We start from the raw sequence: 12,818 nt of genomic DNA, 5'->3' as shown, positions 1-12,818 counted from the left end.
TTGTTTTCTTCTCCTTCTCCACCACCTGTGTACTTATAACCACATAAACTGTTTAATTATGTTTTCCTGCGACTTCGTTTTATCTCTTTACCTCATTTGTTTCACCTCCCAACACATTCAGTAAACCTAGTAACCCAAGAAATTCGATTCATCTTTAACTGTTACGTATTTGGAGGAACATCTTTGGGAGTGGAGGAACATCTTTTAGTGTTAAGGAACATCTTTTAGTGTTAAGGAACATCTTTATACATGAAGGAACATCTTTGGACATGAAGGAACATCTTTAGACATGAAGGAACATTTTTAGACATGAAGGAACATCTTTGGACATGAAGGAACATCTTTAGACATGAAGGAACATCTTTGGACATGAAGGAACATCTTTGGACATGAAGGAACATCTTTGGGAGTGGAGGAACATCTTTTAGTGTTAAGGAACATCTCTATACATGAAGGAACATCTTTGGACATGAAGGAACATCTTTAGACATGAAGGAAAATTTTTAGACATGAAGGAACATCTTTGGACATGAAGGAACATCTTTGGACATGAAGGAACATCTTTAGACATGAAGGAACATCTTTAGACATGAAGGAACATCTTTGGACATGGAGGAACATCTTTGGACATGGAGGAACATATTTGGGAGTGGAGAAATGGGCGTTAAGGGACACCTTTGGAAGTGGAGGAACATCTTTTAGTGTTAAGGAACATCTTTGGTGGGGAGGAACATCTTTAGACATGGAGGAACATCTTTGAGCTTGGAGGAACATCTTTGGGTTTGGAGAAACATCTTTGGGAGTGGACGAACATCTTTGGGTGTGGAGGAATGTCTTTGGACATGGAGGAACATTTTTGGGTGTGGAGGAACATCTTTGGGCGTGGAGGAACATCTTTGGAAGTGGAGGAACACCTTTAGACGTGGAGGAACATCTCTGGGGGACGAGGAGGAACATCTTTGCAGGATGTGGAGGAACATCTTTGAAGTAAGTGGAGGAAAATCTTTGGGTGTGGAGGAACATCTTTAGACATGAAGGAGCATCTTTAGATGTGGAGGAACATCTTTGGAGGTGGAGGAACATCTTTAAACGTGGATGAACATTTTCAGATGTGGAGGAACATCTTTGGGCGTTAAGGAACATTTTTGAGTGTGAAAGAACATCTTTGGGTGTGGAGGAATATTTTTGGTGTGGAAGAACATCTTTAGACGTGGAGGAACATCTTCGAGTGTGAAGGATCATCTTTGGGCATTAAGGAACATCTATGAAAGTGGAGGAGCATCTTTGGGCATGAAGGAACATCTATGGTTGTGAACGAACATCTTTGGGCATGGTGGAGAACCATCTTTGGGGGACGTGAAGGAACATGTTTGGAAGTGGAGGAACATCTTTGGGGGACGTTAAGGAACATCTTTGCATGTGGAGGAACATTTACTAGACAATCTAAAGTCCTGAAGACCTTCATAACCATTTTTCCTTTTCGTTTCTTCGTTCTGTTCACAGTTCGTCTCGTGACGCTCGAGCCGCAGGGGGCGGCGTGTCCCCCGTCACACTGTTCTGAGCGATGGGCTGGATGTGACCCTGCTGGGCGGTTTTCTGGGCGTGCGATCGGTCCCAGTCTGTATTGACGGCCTCGTCGTCCCAGATGGTTGAGGTCTCGGTGTCGCTGAAGTACCCCGGCTCGCCCGTGTAGTGCGTGGGGTAAACCAGCAGGGGTTCCACGGAGAACGCTCGCAGGTCCCTCGGCTCGAAGTGAGACATGTAGGCAGCGCTGCGATAGAGAGAGAGAGAGAGAGAGAGAGAGAAGAGTCAGGGCGTGGTCAGGTAAAGAGAATAAGCGTCAGATCCAGGGTTACAGCTCCACATGTATCTGTGTTTATCTGGATTCTCCTCCCTGTTTCACTTTTAAACTTGTGTTACAGCTCCAGCTTCTGAGAAACGGTGAGAATCAGAATCAGCTTCTCCCAGAGTCTAAAACGCTTCTGGTTCAGAATAAAGCTTAACATTAAAACCACCTCCTTGTTTCTACACTCACTGTCCATTTTATCAGCTCCACTTACCATATAGAAGCACTTTGTAGTTCTACAATTACTGACTGTAGTCCATCTGTTTCTCTACATGCTTTGTTAGCTCCTTTCACCCTGTTCTTCAATGGTCAGGACCCCACAGAGCAGGTATTATTTAGGTGGTGGATGATTCTCAGCACTGCAGTGACACTGACATGGTGGTGGTGTGTTAGTGTGTGTTGTGCTGGTATGAGTGGATCAGACACAGCAGCGCTGCTGGAGTTTTTAAACACCTCGCTGTCACTGCTGGACTGAGAATAGTCCACCAACCAAAAACATCTAGCCAACAGCGCCCGTGGGCAGCGTCCTGTGACCTCTGATGAAGGTCTAGAAGATGAGCGACTCGAACAGCAGCAATAGATGAGCGATCGTCTCTGACTTCACATCTACAAGGTGGACCAACTAGGTAGGAGTGTCTAATAGAGTGGACGGTGAGTGGACACGGTATTTAAAAACTCCAGCAGCGCTGCTGTGTCTGATCCACTCATACCGGCACAAAACACACTAACACACCACCACCATGTCAGTGTCACTGCAGTGCTGAGAATCATCCACCACCTAAATAATACCTGCTCTGTGGGGGTCCTGTGGGGGTCCTGACCATTGAAGAACAGGGTGAAAGGAGCTAACAAAGCATGTAGAGAAACAGATGGACTACAGTCAGTAATTGTAGAACTACAAAGTGCTTCTATATGGTAAGTGGAGCTGATAAAATGGACAGTGAGTGTAGAAACAAGGAGGTGGTTTTAATGTTGGCTGATCAGTGTACATATACAGTATATATATACAGTGTATCACAAAAGTGAGTACACCCCTCACATTTCTGCAAATATTTCATTATATCTTTTCATGGAACAACACTATAGACATGAAACTTGGATATAACTTAGAGTAGTCAGTGTACAGCTTGTATAGCAGTGTAGATTTACTGTCTTCTGAAAATAACTCAACACACAGCCATTAATGTCTAAATAGCTGGCAACATAAGTGAGTACACCCCACAGTGAACATGTCCAAATTGTGCCCAAATGTGTCGTTGTCCCTCCCTGGTGTCATGTGTCAAGGTCCCAGGTGTAAATGGGGAGCAGGGCTGTTAAATTAGGTGTTTTGGGTACAATTCTCTCATACTGGCCACTGGATATTCAACATGGCACCTCATGGCAAATAACTCTCTGAGGATGTGAGAAATAGAATTGTTGCTCTCCACAAAGATGGCCTGGGCTATAAGAAGATTGCCAACACCCTGAAACTGAGCTACAGCATGGTGGCCAAGGTCATACAGCGGTTTTCCAGGACAGGTTCCACTCGGAACAGGCTTCGCCAGGGTTGACCAAAGAAGTTGAGTCCACGTGTTCGGCGTCATATCCAGAGGTTGGCTTTAAAAAATAGACACATGAGTGCTGCCAGCATTGCTGCAGAGGTTGAAGATGTGGGAGGTCAGCCTGTCAGTGCTCAGACCATACGCCGCACACTGCATCAACTTGGTCTGCATGGTCGTCATCCCAGAAGGAAACTGACGCATAAGAAAGCCCGCAAACAGTTTGCTGAAGACAAGCAGTCCAAGAACATGGATTACTGGAATGCCCTGTGGTCTGACGAGACCAAGATAAACTTGTTTGGCTCAGATGGTGTCCAGCATGTGTGGCGGCGCCCTGGTGAGAAGTACCAAGACAACTGTATCTTGCCTACAGTCAAGCATGGTGGTGGTAGCATCATGGTCTTGGGCTGCATGAGTGTTACTGGCACTGGGGAGCTGCGGTTCATTGAGGGAAACATGAATTCCAACATGTACTGTGACATTCTGAAACAGAGCATGATCCCCTCCCTTCGAAAACTGGGCCTCATGGCAGTTTTCCAACAGGATAACGACCCCAAACACAACCTCCAAGATGACAACTGCCTTGCTGAGGAAGCTGAATGTAAAGGTGATGGACTAAACCCAATTGAGCACCTGTGGCGCATCCTCAAGTGGAAGGTGGAGGAGTTCAAGGTGTCTAACATCCACCAGCTCCGTGATGTCATCATGGAGGAGTGGAAGAGGATTCCAGTAGCAACCTGTGCAGCTCTGGTGAATTCCATGCCCAGGAGGGTTAAGGCAGTGCTGGATAATAATGGTGGTCACACAAAATATTGACACTTTGGGCACAATTTGGACATGTTCACTGTGGGGTGTACTCACTTATGTTGCCAGCCATTTAGACATTAATGGCTGTGTGTTGAGTTATTTTCAGAAGACAGTAAATCTACACTGCTATACAAGTTGTACACTGGCTACTCTAAGTTATATCCAAGTTTCATGTCTATAGTGTTGTCCCATGAAAAGATATAATAAAATATTTGCAGAAATGTGAGGGGTGTACTCACTTTTGTGATACACTGTATATACGTATATATTTATTATATTTTATTTCTTAAGTACAGCACACTGAATCTTTTCAGAAATACTTTACTGGTTTGTTCTTATGAGACGCAGCACAGAGACGATCACGTGTGTAGAGAAACACACTTTTACATTGATTATGGAACACACATTAAACAGCGGCATTCTGCAAGTGTATGCAGTGCACCACACTATGAAAAACAACGGCACAGCCGGCGCTAAAGCCATTTTGCCGCTTCACATCCAAATGCGCCCTCGGTCGGACATAGATGATTTCAAATGCATGAAATATTTTACAGCTCAGATGGAGAGAGAGAACGGTCACTGTTCCTTCTCCTAATTTAAAATGCACCCATGTTGCCCCACACACACACATTCTCACACACTCTCGAAGGACCTGCTGGTCCCACAAAGTCTGGATGTGTTTGCATTTCCTGTCTGAGCAAACGGTTATAAATGCGATTCCACAGACATCCAACAATACAGAGAACGGACACACGCCGTCCCCGTCTCCGTTTACGTCTCGTGTACGCTCATAAAACCCGTATTGTATTTGTAAAGTAATGTATCCCACGTTACCCCACGACCCCCCACACCCCCCTCACCTCCGGAGCCCTATCAATGGGATTGCTGTTCCGCCTCAGGAAGGAGGAGGAGCCGCGCGGGTCCCCTTCACATTCCTCTAGGAATCGAGGGGTGAAAAAAATAGAGAAGGTGTCTTTCAGCCTCAGAGATCTTCAGGTCTGTAGTTTTTCAGATTGGACACTCGGGCAAACGTCATGTTTCGTTCGTATAATAAAGTGGAAATATTTAACACACAACTGCAGCATTTTCAGCTATTTTAAATGGAACATAAAACCTGTTCTGATCTTATTTGAGGTCCCTAGCTAGCATTTGGGTGGGGGCGGCACGTAACCAATACGCTGCTGTGGGTGCTGTAGGATTTCGAGCCTCCTCTATGGTGTTTCTCTAAGCTTTATGGTCCATGGCAACTGTTTTAGAGCAGAAGGTTCATTAGATGTACTTTGGACGCTGAGCTTCTGCAAGATGATTGGAGGATCAGTGGAAAGGCTGAATCCCGTTTTGATTGACAGCTCGTTTGAGCGCTACACCGTCACTTCTCAAACTCAAAAGAAGCTTTATTGGCATGACAAATAGGGACATTCGTACTGCCAAAGCAATACACTTCATTAGTCACTTAATCACTAGGAGCTTCAGTCCCATCGCGGATTTTGCGAGTGAAGTCGAAAGACAAACTGCTGCAACCCATTTCAGGCCATTTTCTTGTAAAAGGAACAGAGGGCAGAATTTATGTGTAAATAAATTGACAAATTTTATGATGTAAGCCGACAATGAGCTTCCCCTCTTTGAAAGACCAGCAGCCGCCACTGCTAAAAACATTCTATTGTACTGGCATCCTTGGAATATTGGAATATGACTACTGGCAATCATGGCCTATGCATATCTACACATTCTACGTTGTGATTGATCAAGTATTATTACTTTTTTTATATGTAAATAAACATAGTTTATTATACAAACTCTAAACACATCATGGACGACAGTGTATGAACGGCACCTTGACGCAACCGACTGGCGCAGGCGGCGCATAACGTGGATTCACGGGCAAGGATCTGCTCTGGAAAAGGGGACGCCACGCTACGTCTGGATTCCACATTCAGAATTCCGATAATTCCCACTGCCAAACAGAGAAACTGGCAAATCTGTGAAAGAGAAACCGTGATGTATAGAAAGACTTCCACCTGGAGCGAACTAACACTCACGTGCCCCCTCTTCCAGCCAAAAACAGCAGTGCATGAAGGATTTACGACTCTAAAAACCCACGTAAATGTACATTTAAACATCTGTAAGTTTGTTAATTGCTTGATGTTATGTTGTAAAATAAATTATACGCTTTTAATATTCTGCAAATGGTCAACGTTCGGTCAGATTAATTTTTAAGCTTAGCCGCAAGCTGGGAAAAGTGCACGGTACATGTCGCTCAGGATAGCACAGCGGTAAGCTAAGTGACACCGCCCCACTCCTGAGGCTGGCCTGGCAGCGAGTCCACAATGGCTTCATCCAGGTTCTCTGTTTGTCTTCTACCTCCCAAAAAACATCAGCATCCTAAATTCCCTTCATACTGGTATCGGTGATTTAAAGTGTTTACGTTTATTGTTTAAGGAACAGGCACAATTTGAGACCACACAATGAATCCTGCAGCGTAGGACCCATGAGCAGAAGTCCGCACCACCCTATGATACGATGACAGAAGTGTGTACCGTACAGACCTGCAGCCACGACTATAATAAACACACAAACAACAAATCCACGCCGTCAGACACAGCAAGCCATAATAAACATCCAGGAGAGAACAAACGGGTGAAACGGAGCTGTAGGGGAACAAGGAGCTGAAGGTGGAGGAGAGAAATAGTGGCGCTGGAGACTCCCAGCAGAGGGAAGAGGAAGAAAAAAGGAGCTGTTGTGCGACCCAGCAGGGACAACGTTTTCCTACCGAACAATCCAGCACTGTGTACCGGAGACCGTGTGTGTGTGTGTGTGTGTGTGTGTGTGTGGAGTGTAAATATACATCTCACATGTACACAATAAATAATGTTCATCACACATTAATCACATTATTATCTCACACTGCTGGAAACGAAATGCTTTTTGCAGCAGTGTGGTTAAATTTTGACCCGTTCCTCCCTGCAGACTGTATAACAATTGCCTCTTTGATATACTTGCTATTCCTTTGTACATTTTTTATAATATTCACGTTCTAATATCTTCCTCTTCATTTTCAGAAACGTCTCCAGTTATTTTGACTTGATGTTTGGATTTGTATTTATTAAATCATCCAGGTTTTGTTTCCTGGACATTTAGACTAAAATCCCACCTGATTTTGTTTCAGTTCTGTTTTGCAGAAATTCAGCCCCATATCATGATGCTCCCACCTCAGTACTTACATATGTATGAATGTAAACATGCTGTTGAATCCACTGCTTTATCCATCTATACATCCATCCATCAATCAATTAATCTATCCATCCATTCATCCATCTGTACGTCTATCCATGCATCCGTCCATCCATCCATCCATCCATCCCTCTATCCAACTATAACATGTATTCATTATTTAATTTAGATTAAAACACAAACACTATAACCTCCACCCACCAAGGTATTGCTTTACCTATGCCTACATCCATCCATCCATACATTCATCCATATGTCCATCCAGTCATCCGGCCATCCATCTGTACTTCCATCCATCCATACATGCATATGTCCATCCAGTCATCCATAAGACCATCTATCCATCCATTCATCCATCCGCCCATCCATCCATCCATCTATTCTTCCATCCATCCATCTGTATCTCCATCCATCCATATGTCCATCCAGTTATCCATGTCCATCTATCCATCCGTACTTCCATCCATCCATCCTTCCATTTATTTAACTATCTATCCACCCAGTCATTCATCCATCCATCAATCCCTCTATCCAACTATTCATGTATTCATTATTTAATTTGATCAAGGAACAAACACTATAACATCCATCCACCAAGGTATTGCTTTACCTATGCCTACATCCATCCATCTGTACATCCATCCTTACGTCCATACATACATCAATCCATCTATCCACCCATTTATCCCTTTATCTAACATCCATCCATTCAGTCATCCATATATCTATCCATACATTCACCCATTCATCCACCCATCCATCTGACCGTGCATCCATTCATCCGTCCGTCCATCCATACTTCCATCCATCCATATGTCCATCCACCCATCAATGCCTCTATCCAACTATTCATTATCTAATTTAGATCAATGCACAAACACTATAACCTCCACCCACCACGGCATTGCTTTACTTATATCCATCCATCCATACATTCATTCATTTGTTTATTCATTTATCCAACCATCCACCCATCCGTCCATCAATCAATCAATCTATCCATCTGTGCATCCATCCGTCCATCCATCCATCCACCCATCCAAGTATTCATGCATTTATTATTTAATTAATTTAGATCAAGGCACAAACACCATCACATCTACCCACCAAGTTATTGCTTTACCTGTACCTACATCCATTCACCCATCCATCCATCCATCCACCCCTGAACCCTTCCTCTCACTCTTCTCTCTCTTACTTGGGATGTTTGTTGAACATGACGGGCAGGAACTCGTCTACAGGAAGCATCCTGCTGAAGGCCTGAGCCGTGAGAAACTTATTGGCTCCGGTGAGAGAGAGGGCGTAGGCCAGCGTCCAGTAGGAATAATCCGCCTCCACCAGGTTATCCACACCTTCTACTGAGAGCTCGGGCTGAGCTACCTGCATCCGCTTACGGCCCATGTAACTGCACACACACACATACACGGAGAGAGGGTCAGTGTGTGTGTGTGTGTGCGTGTGTGTCTGTGTGTGTGTGTGGGTCTTACATGAGGTCCCAGTCCAGCTGAACCTTTTCTACGTCCTCCATGATAGTCTGTAACCTCTGCTTGAACCTGGGTTCGAATCTCACATCGTCTTCCAGAACCAAGACCCGCTGCAGACCCCGCTCCACCATCTACACACACACACACACACACACACACAGAGAGAGATAAGATTAGCCTGTCTGTCTGTTGTTGTGTCTCTTTGTTTATTTATGCATGTGTCCACTTGTTTGGGCATTGCTGGCACAACCTCCACATCAAACTATTTATTAATTAATTTATTCATTTATTTATTTTTACTAATTTATTGCATGGTTACACTTTTGAAGTTGTGAAGTCTCAGTTGTATTTAACTCGTCGTGTCTCAGTTGACTCTTTAGACAGATAAAGAATTTGTCAATATAAACACATTGTGCAAACACTCAACAACCACGGGCTCCTGGAAGCAGCCGACTGAGGATCTGAAAATCAAGCTCATGGTCAAATCTGAGTTCTGCTCAGCATCAAACGATTAATTGGCTATGACTAAATTGACAAAAAGTTTTAAAAAACTACTTAGACCTCCTTTGCTGTCACATCTACAAATCTAATTGTGTGTGTGTGTGTGTGTGTATCTACATGTGTGTGTATTTATGCGTTTCTGTGAGTTTGTGTATTAATGTGTGTATCTATGTGTGTGTGTATCTGTGTGTATATTTATGTGTGTGTACGTGTGAATCTATAATGTGTGTATCTCTGTGTGTGCATGTGTGTATCTGAATGTGTGTGTATCTGTGTGTGTATTTATGTGTGTGTGCATGTGTGTATCTGTGTGTGTGCATATATGTATGTATATGTGTGTGTCTGTATCTGTGTGTGTATAGATGTATGTGTGTGTATTTATGTGTGTGTGCATGTGTGTATCTGTGTGTGTGCATATATGTATGTGTGTGTATCTCTGTGTGTGTATGTGTATCTGTGTGTGTGTATGTGCATATACAGTGTATCACAAAAGTGAGTACACCCCTCACATTTCTGCAAATATTTCATTATATCTTTTCATGGGACAACACTATAGACATGAAACTTGGATATAACTTAGAGTAGTCAGTGTACAACTTGTATAGCAGTGTAGATTTACTGTCTTCTGAAAATAACTCAACACACAGCCATTAATGTCTAAATGGCTGGCAACATAAGTGAGTACACCCCACAGTGAACATGTCCAAATTGTGCCCAAAGTGTCAATATTTTGTGTGACCACCATTATTATCCAGCACTGCCTTAACCCTCCTGGGCATGGAATTCACCAGAGCTGCACAGGTTGCTACTGGAATCCTCTTCCACTCCTCCATGATGACATCACGGAGCTGGTGGATGTTAGACACCTTGAACTCCTCCACCTTCCATTTGAGGATGCGCCACAGGTGCTCAATTGGGTTTAGTCCATCACCTTTACCTTCAGCTTCCTCAGCAAGGCAGTTGTCATCTTGGAGGTTGTGTTTGGGGTCGTTATCCTGTTGGAAAACTGCCATGAGGCCCAGTTTTCGAATGGAGGGGATCATGCTCTGTTTCAGAATGTCACAGTACATGTTGGAATTCATGTTTCCCTCAATGAACCGCAGCTCCCCAGTGCCAGCAACACTCATGCAGCCCAAGACCATGATGCTACCACCACCATGCTTGACTGTAGGCAAGATACAGTTGTCTTGGTACTTCTCACCAGGATGCCGCCACACATGCTGGACACCATCTGAGCCAAACAAGTTTATCTTGGTCTCGTCAGACCACAGGGCATTCCAGTAATCCATGTTCTTGGACTGCTTGTCTTCAGCAAACTGTTTGCTGCCTTTCTTGTGCGTCAGCTTCCTTCTGGGATGACGACCATGCAGACCGAGTTGATGCAGTGTGCGGCGTATGGTCTGAGCACTGACAGGCTGACCTCCCACGTCTTCAACCTCTGCAGCAATGCTGGCAGCACTCATGTGTCTATTTTTTAAAGCCAACCTCTGGATATGACGCCGAACACGTGGACTCAACTTCTTTGGTCGACCCTGGCGAAGCCTGTTCCGAGTGGAACCTGTCCTGGAAAACCGCTGTATGACCTTGGCCACCATGCTGTAGCTCAGTTTCAGGGTGTTAGCAATCTTCTTATAGCCCAGGCCATCTTTGTGGAGAGCAACAATTCTATTTCTCACATCCTCAGAGAGTTCTTTGCCATGAGGTGCCATGTTGAATATCCAGTGGCCAGTATGAGAGAATTGTACCCAAAACACCAAATTTAACAGCCCTGCTCCCCATTTACACCTGGGACCTTGACACATGACACCAGGGAGGGACAACAACACATTTGGGCACAATTTGGACATGTTCACTGTGGGGTGTACTCACTTATGTTGCCAGCTATTTAGACATTAATGGCTGTGTGTTGAGTTATTTTCAGAAGACAGTAAATCTACACTGCTATACAAGTTGTACACTGACTACTCTAAGTTATATCCAAGTTTCATGTCTATAGTGTTGTCCCATGAAAAGATATAATGAAATATTTGCAGAAATGTGAGGGGTGTACTCACTTTTGTGATACACTGTATGTATGTATATGTGTGTGTCTGTATCTGTCTGTGTGTGTGTGTGTGTGTGTATAGATGTATGTGTGTGTATCTCTGTGTGTGTATGTGCATATATGTATGTACATGTGTGTGTCTGTATCTATGTGTGTGTGTATAGATGTATGTGTGTGTATCTGTGTGTGTGTGTGTGTGTGTATAGATGTATGTGTGTGTATCTCTGTGTGTGCATATGTGTATCTGTGTGTGTGTGTGTATAGATGTATGTGTGTGTATCTGTGTGTGTGTGTGTGTGTGTGTGTTTATAGATGTATGTGTGTGTATCTCTGTGTGTGTATGTGCATATATGTATGTACATGTGTGTGTCTGTATCTGTGTGTGTGTGTGTATAGATGTATGTGTGTGTGTGTGTGTTTATAGATGTATGTGTGTGTATCTCTGTGTGTGCGTATGTGTATCTGTGTGTGTGTGTATAGGTGTGTGTGTGTATCTGTGTGTGTGTGTGTGTGTGTATAGATGTGTGTGTGTGTGTGTGTGTGTGTGTGTATAGATGTATGTGTGTGTATCTCTGTGTGTGCGTATGTGTATCTGTGTGTGTGTGTATAGATGTGTGTGTGTATCTGTGTGTGTGTGTGTGTGTGTGTGTGTGTGTGTATAGATGTATGTGTGTGTATCTCTGTGTGTGCGTATGTGTATCTGTGTGTGTGTGTATAGATGTGTGTGTGTATCTGTGTGTGTGTGTGTGTATAGATGTGTGTGTGTATCTGTGTGTGTGTGTGTGTGTGTGTGTGTGTATAGATGTGTGTGTGTATCTCTGTGTGTGCGTATGTGTATCTGTGTGTGTGTGTATAGATGTGTGTGTGTATCTGTGTGTGTGTGTGTGTGTGTGTGTGTGTGTATAGATGTGTGTGTGTATCTCTGTGTGTGCGTATGTGTATCTGTGTGTGTGTGTATAGATGTGTGTGTGTATCTGTGTGTGTGTGTGTGTGTGTGTGTGTATAGATGTATGTGTGTGTATCTCTGTGTGTGCGTATGTGTATCTGTGTGTGTGTGTGTGTGTGTGTATCTCCACCTGGGTCCAGATTGAGTGGTGACTGAGGAAGCAGCCGATCTCTCCTCTCGTCAGCACTCGGCCCGAGTACGGATCTTTATAATCCGGCATCATCTCGATCCCCAGCGCCTGCAGCTGAGACGTGTTCAGAGCCCTAAACGTGACAGAGGAACACATTCTGTTGCATTATTCACTTTTCATTTTCTTTTTGATTTAGACGTGTCCAGTTTCCTCACAAATTAATACTGAACTTAGCATGAGGGAGAGCCGCATACAGAAATCTCTACCCATGTGACTCTCAGACACCACACA

General features: G+C 44.0%; 1 protein-coding gene across 1 annotated transcript in view; it reads right to left on the bottom strand.

Annotated features, from left to right (window-relative positions):
• Positions 1-1,196: 1,196 nt before the first annotated feature.
• The window catches only part of colgalt2b (collagen beta(1-O)galactosyltransferase 2b), a 48,232-nt gene continuing 36,610 nt past the window's right edge, over positions 1,197-12,818 (bottom strand). The window contains exons 9-12 of the mRNA XM_062998234.1: positions 12,528-12,660; positions 8,910-9,037; positions 8,621-8,827; positions 1,197-1,771 (exon numbers count right to left, since the gene is read on the bottom strand). Coding sequence (XP_062854304.1) covers positions 1,498-1,771; positions 8,621-8,827; positions 8,910-9,037; positions 12,528-12,660 — 742 coding nt within the window. The 3' untranslated portion in view covers positions 1,197-1,497. The remainder of the gene's footprint in view (positions 1,772-8,620; positions 8,828-8,909; positions 9,038-12,527; positions 12,661-12,818) is intronic.

The sequence above is a fragment of the Trichomycterus rosablanca genome, chromosome 7, assembly GCF_030014385.1.
Source record: "Trichomycterus rosablanca isolate fTriRos1 chromosome 7, fTriRos1.hap1, whole genome shotgun sequence".
In the NCBI taxonomy this organism is placed as follows: domain Eukaryota; kingdom Metazoa; phylum Chordata; class Actinopteri; order Siluriformes; family Trichomycteridae; genus Trichomycterus; species Trichomycterus rosablanca.
This window is presented reverse-complemented; position numbering and strand designations above follow the sequence as displayed.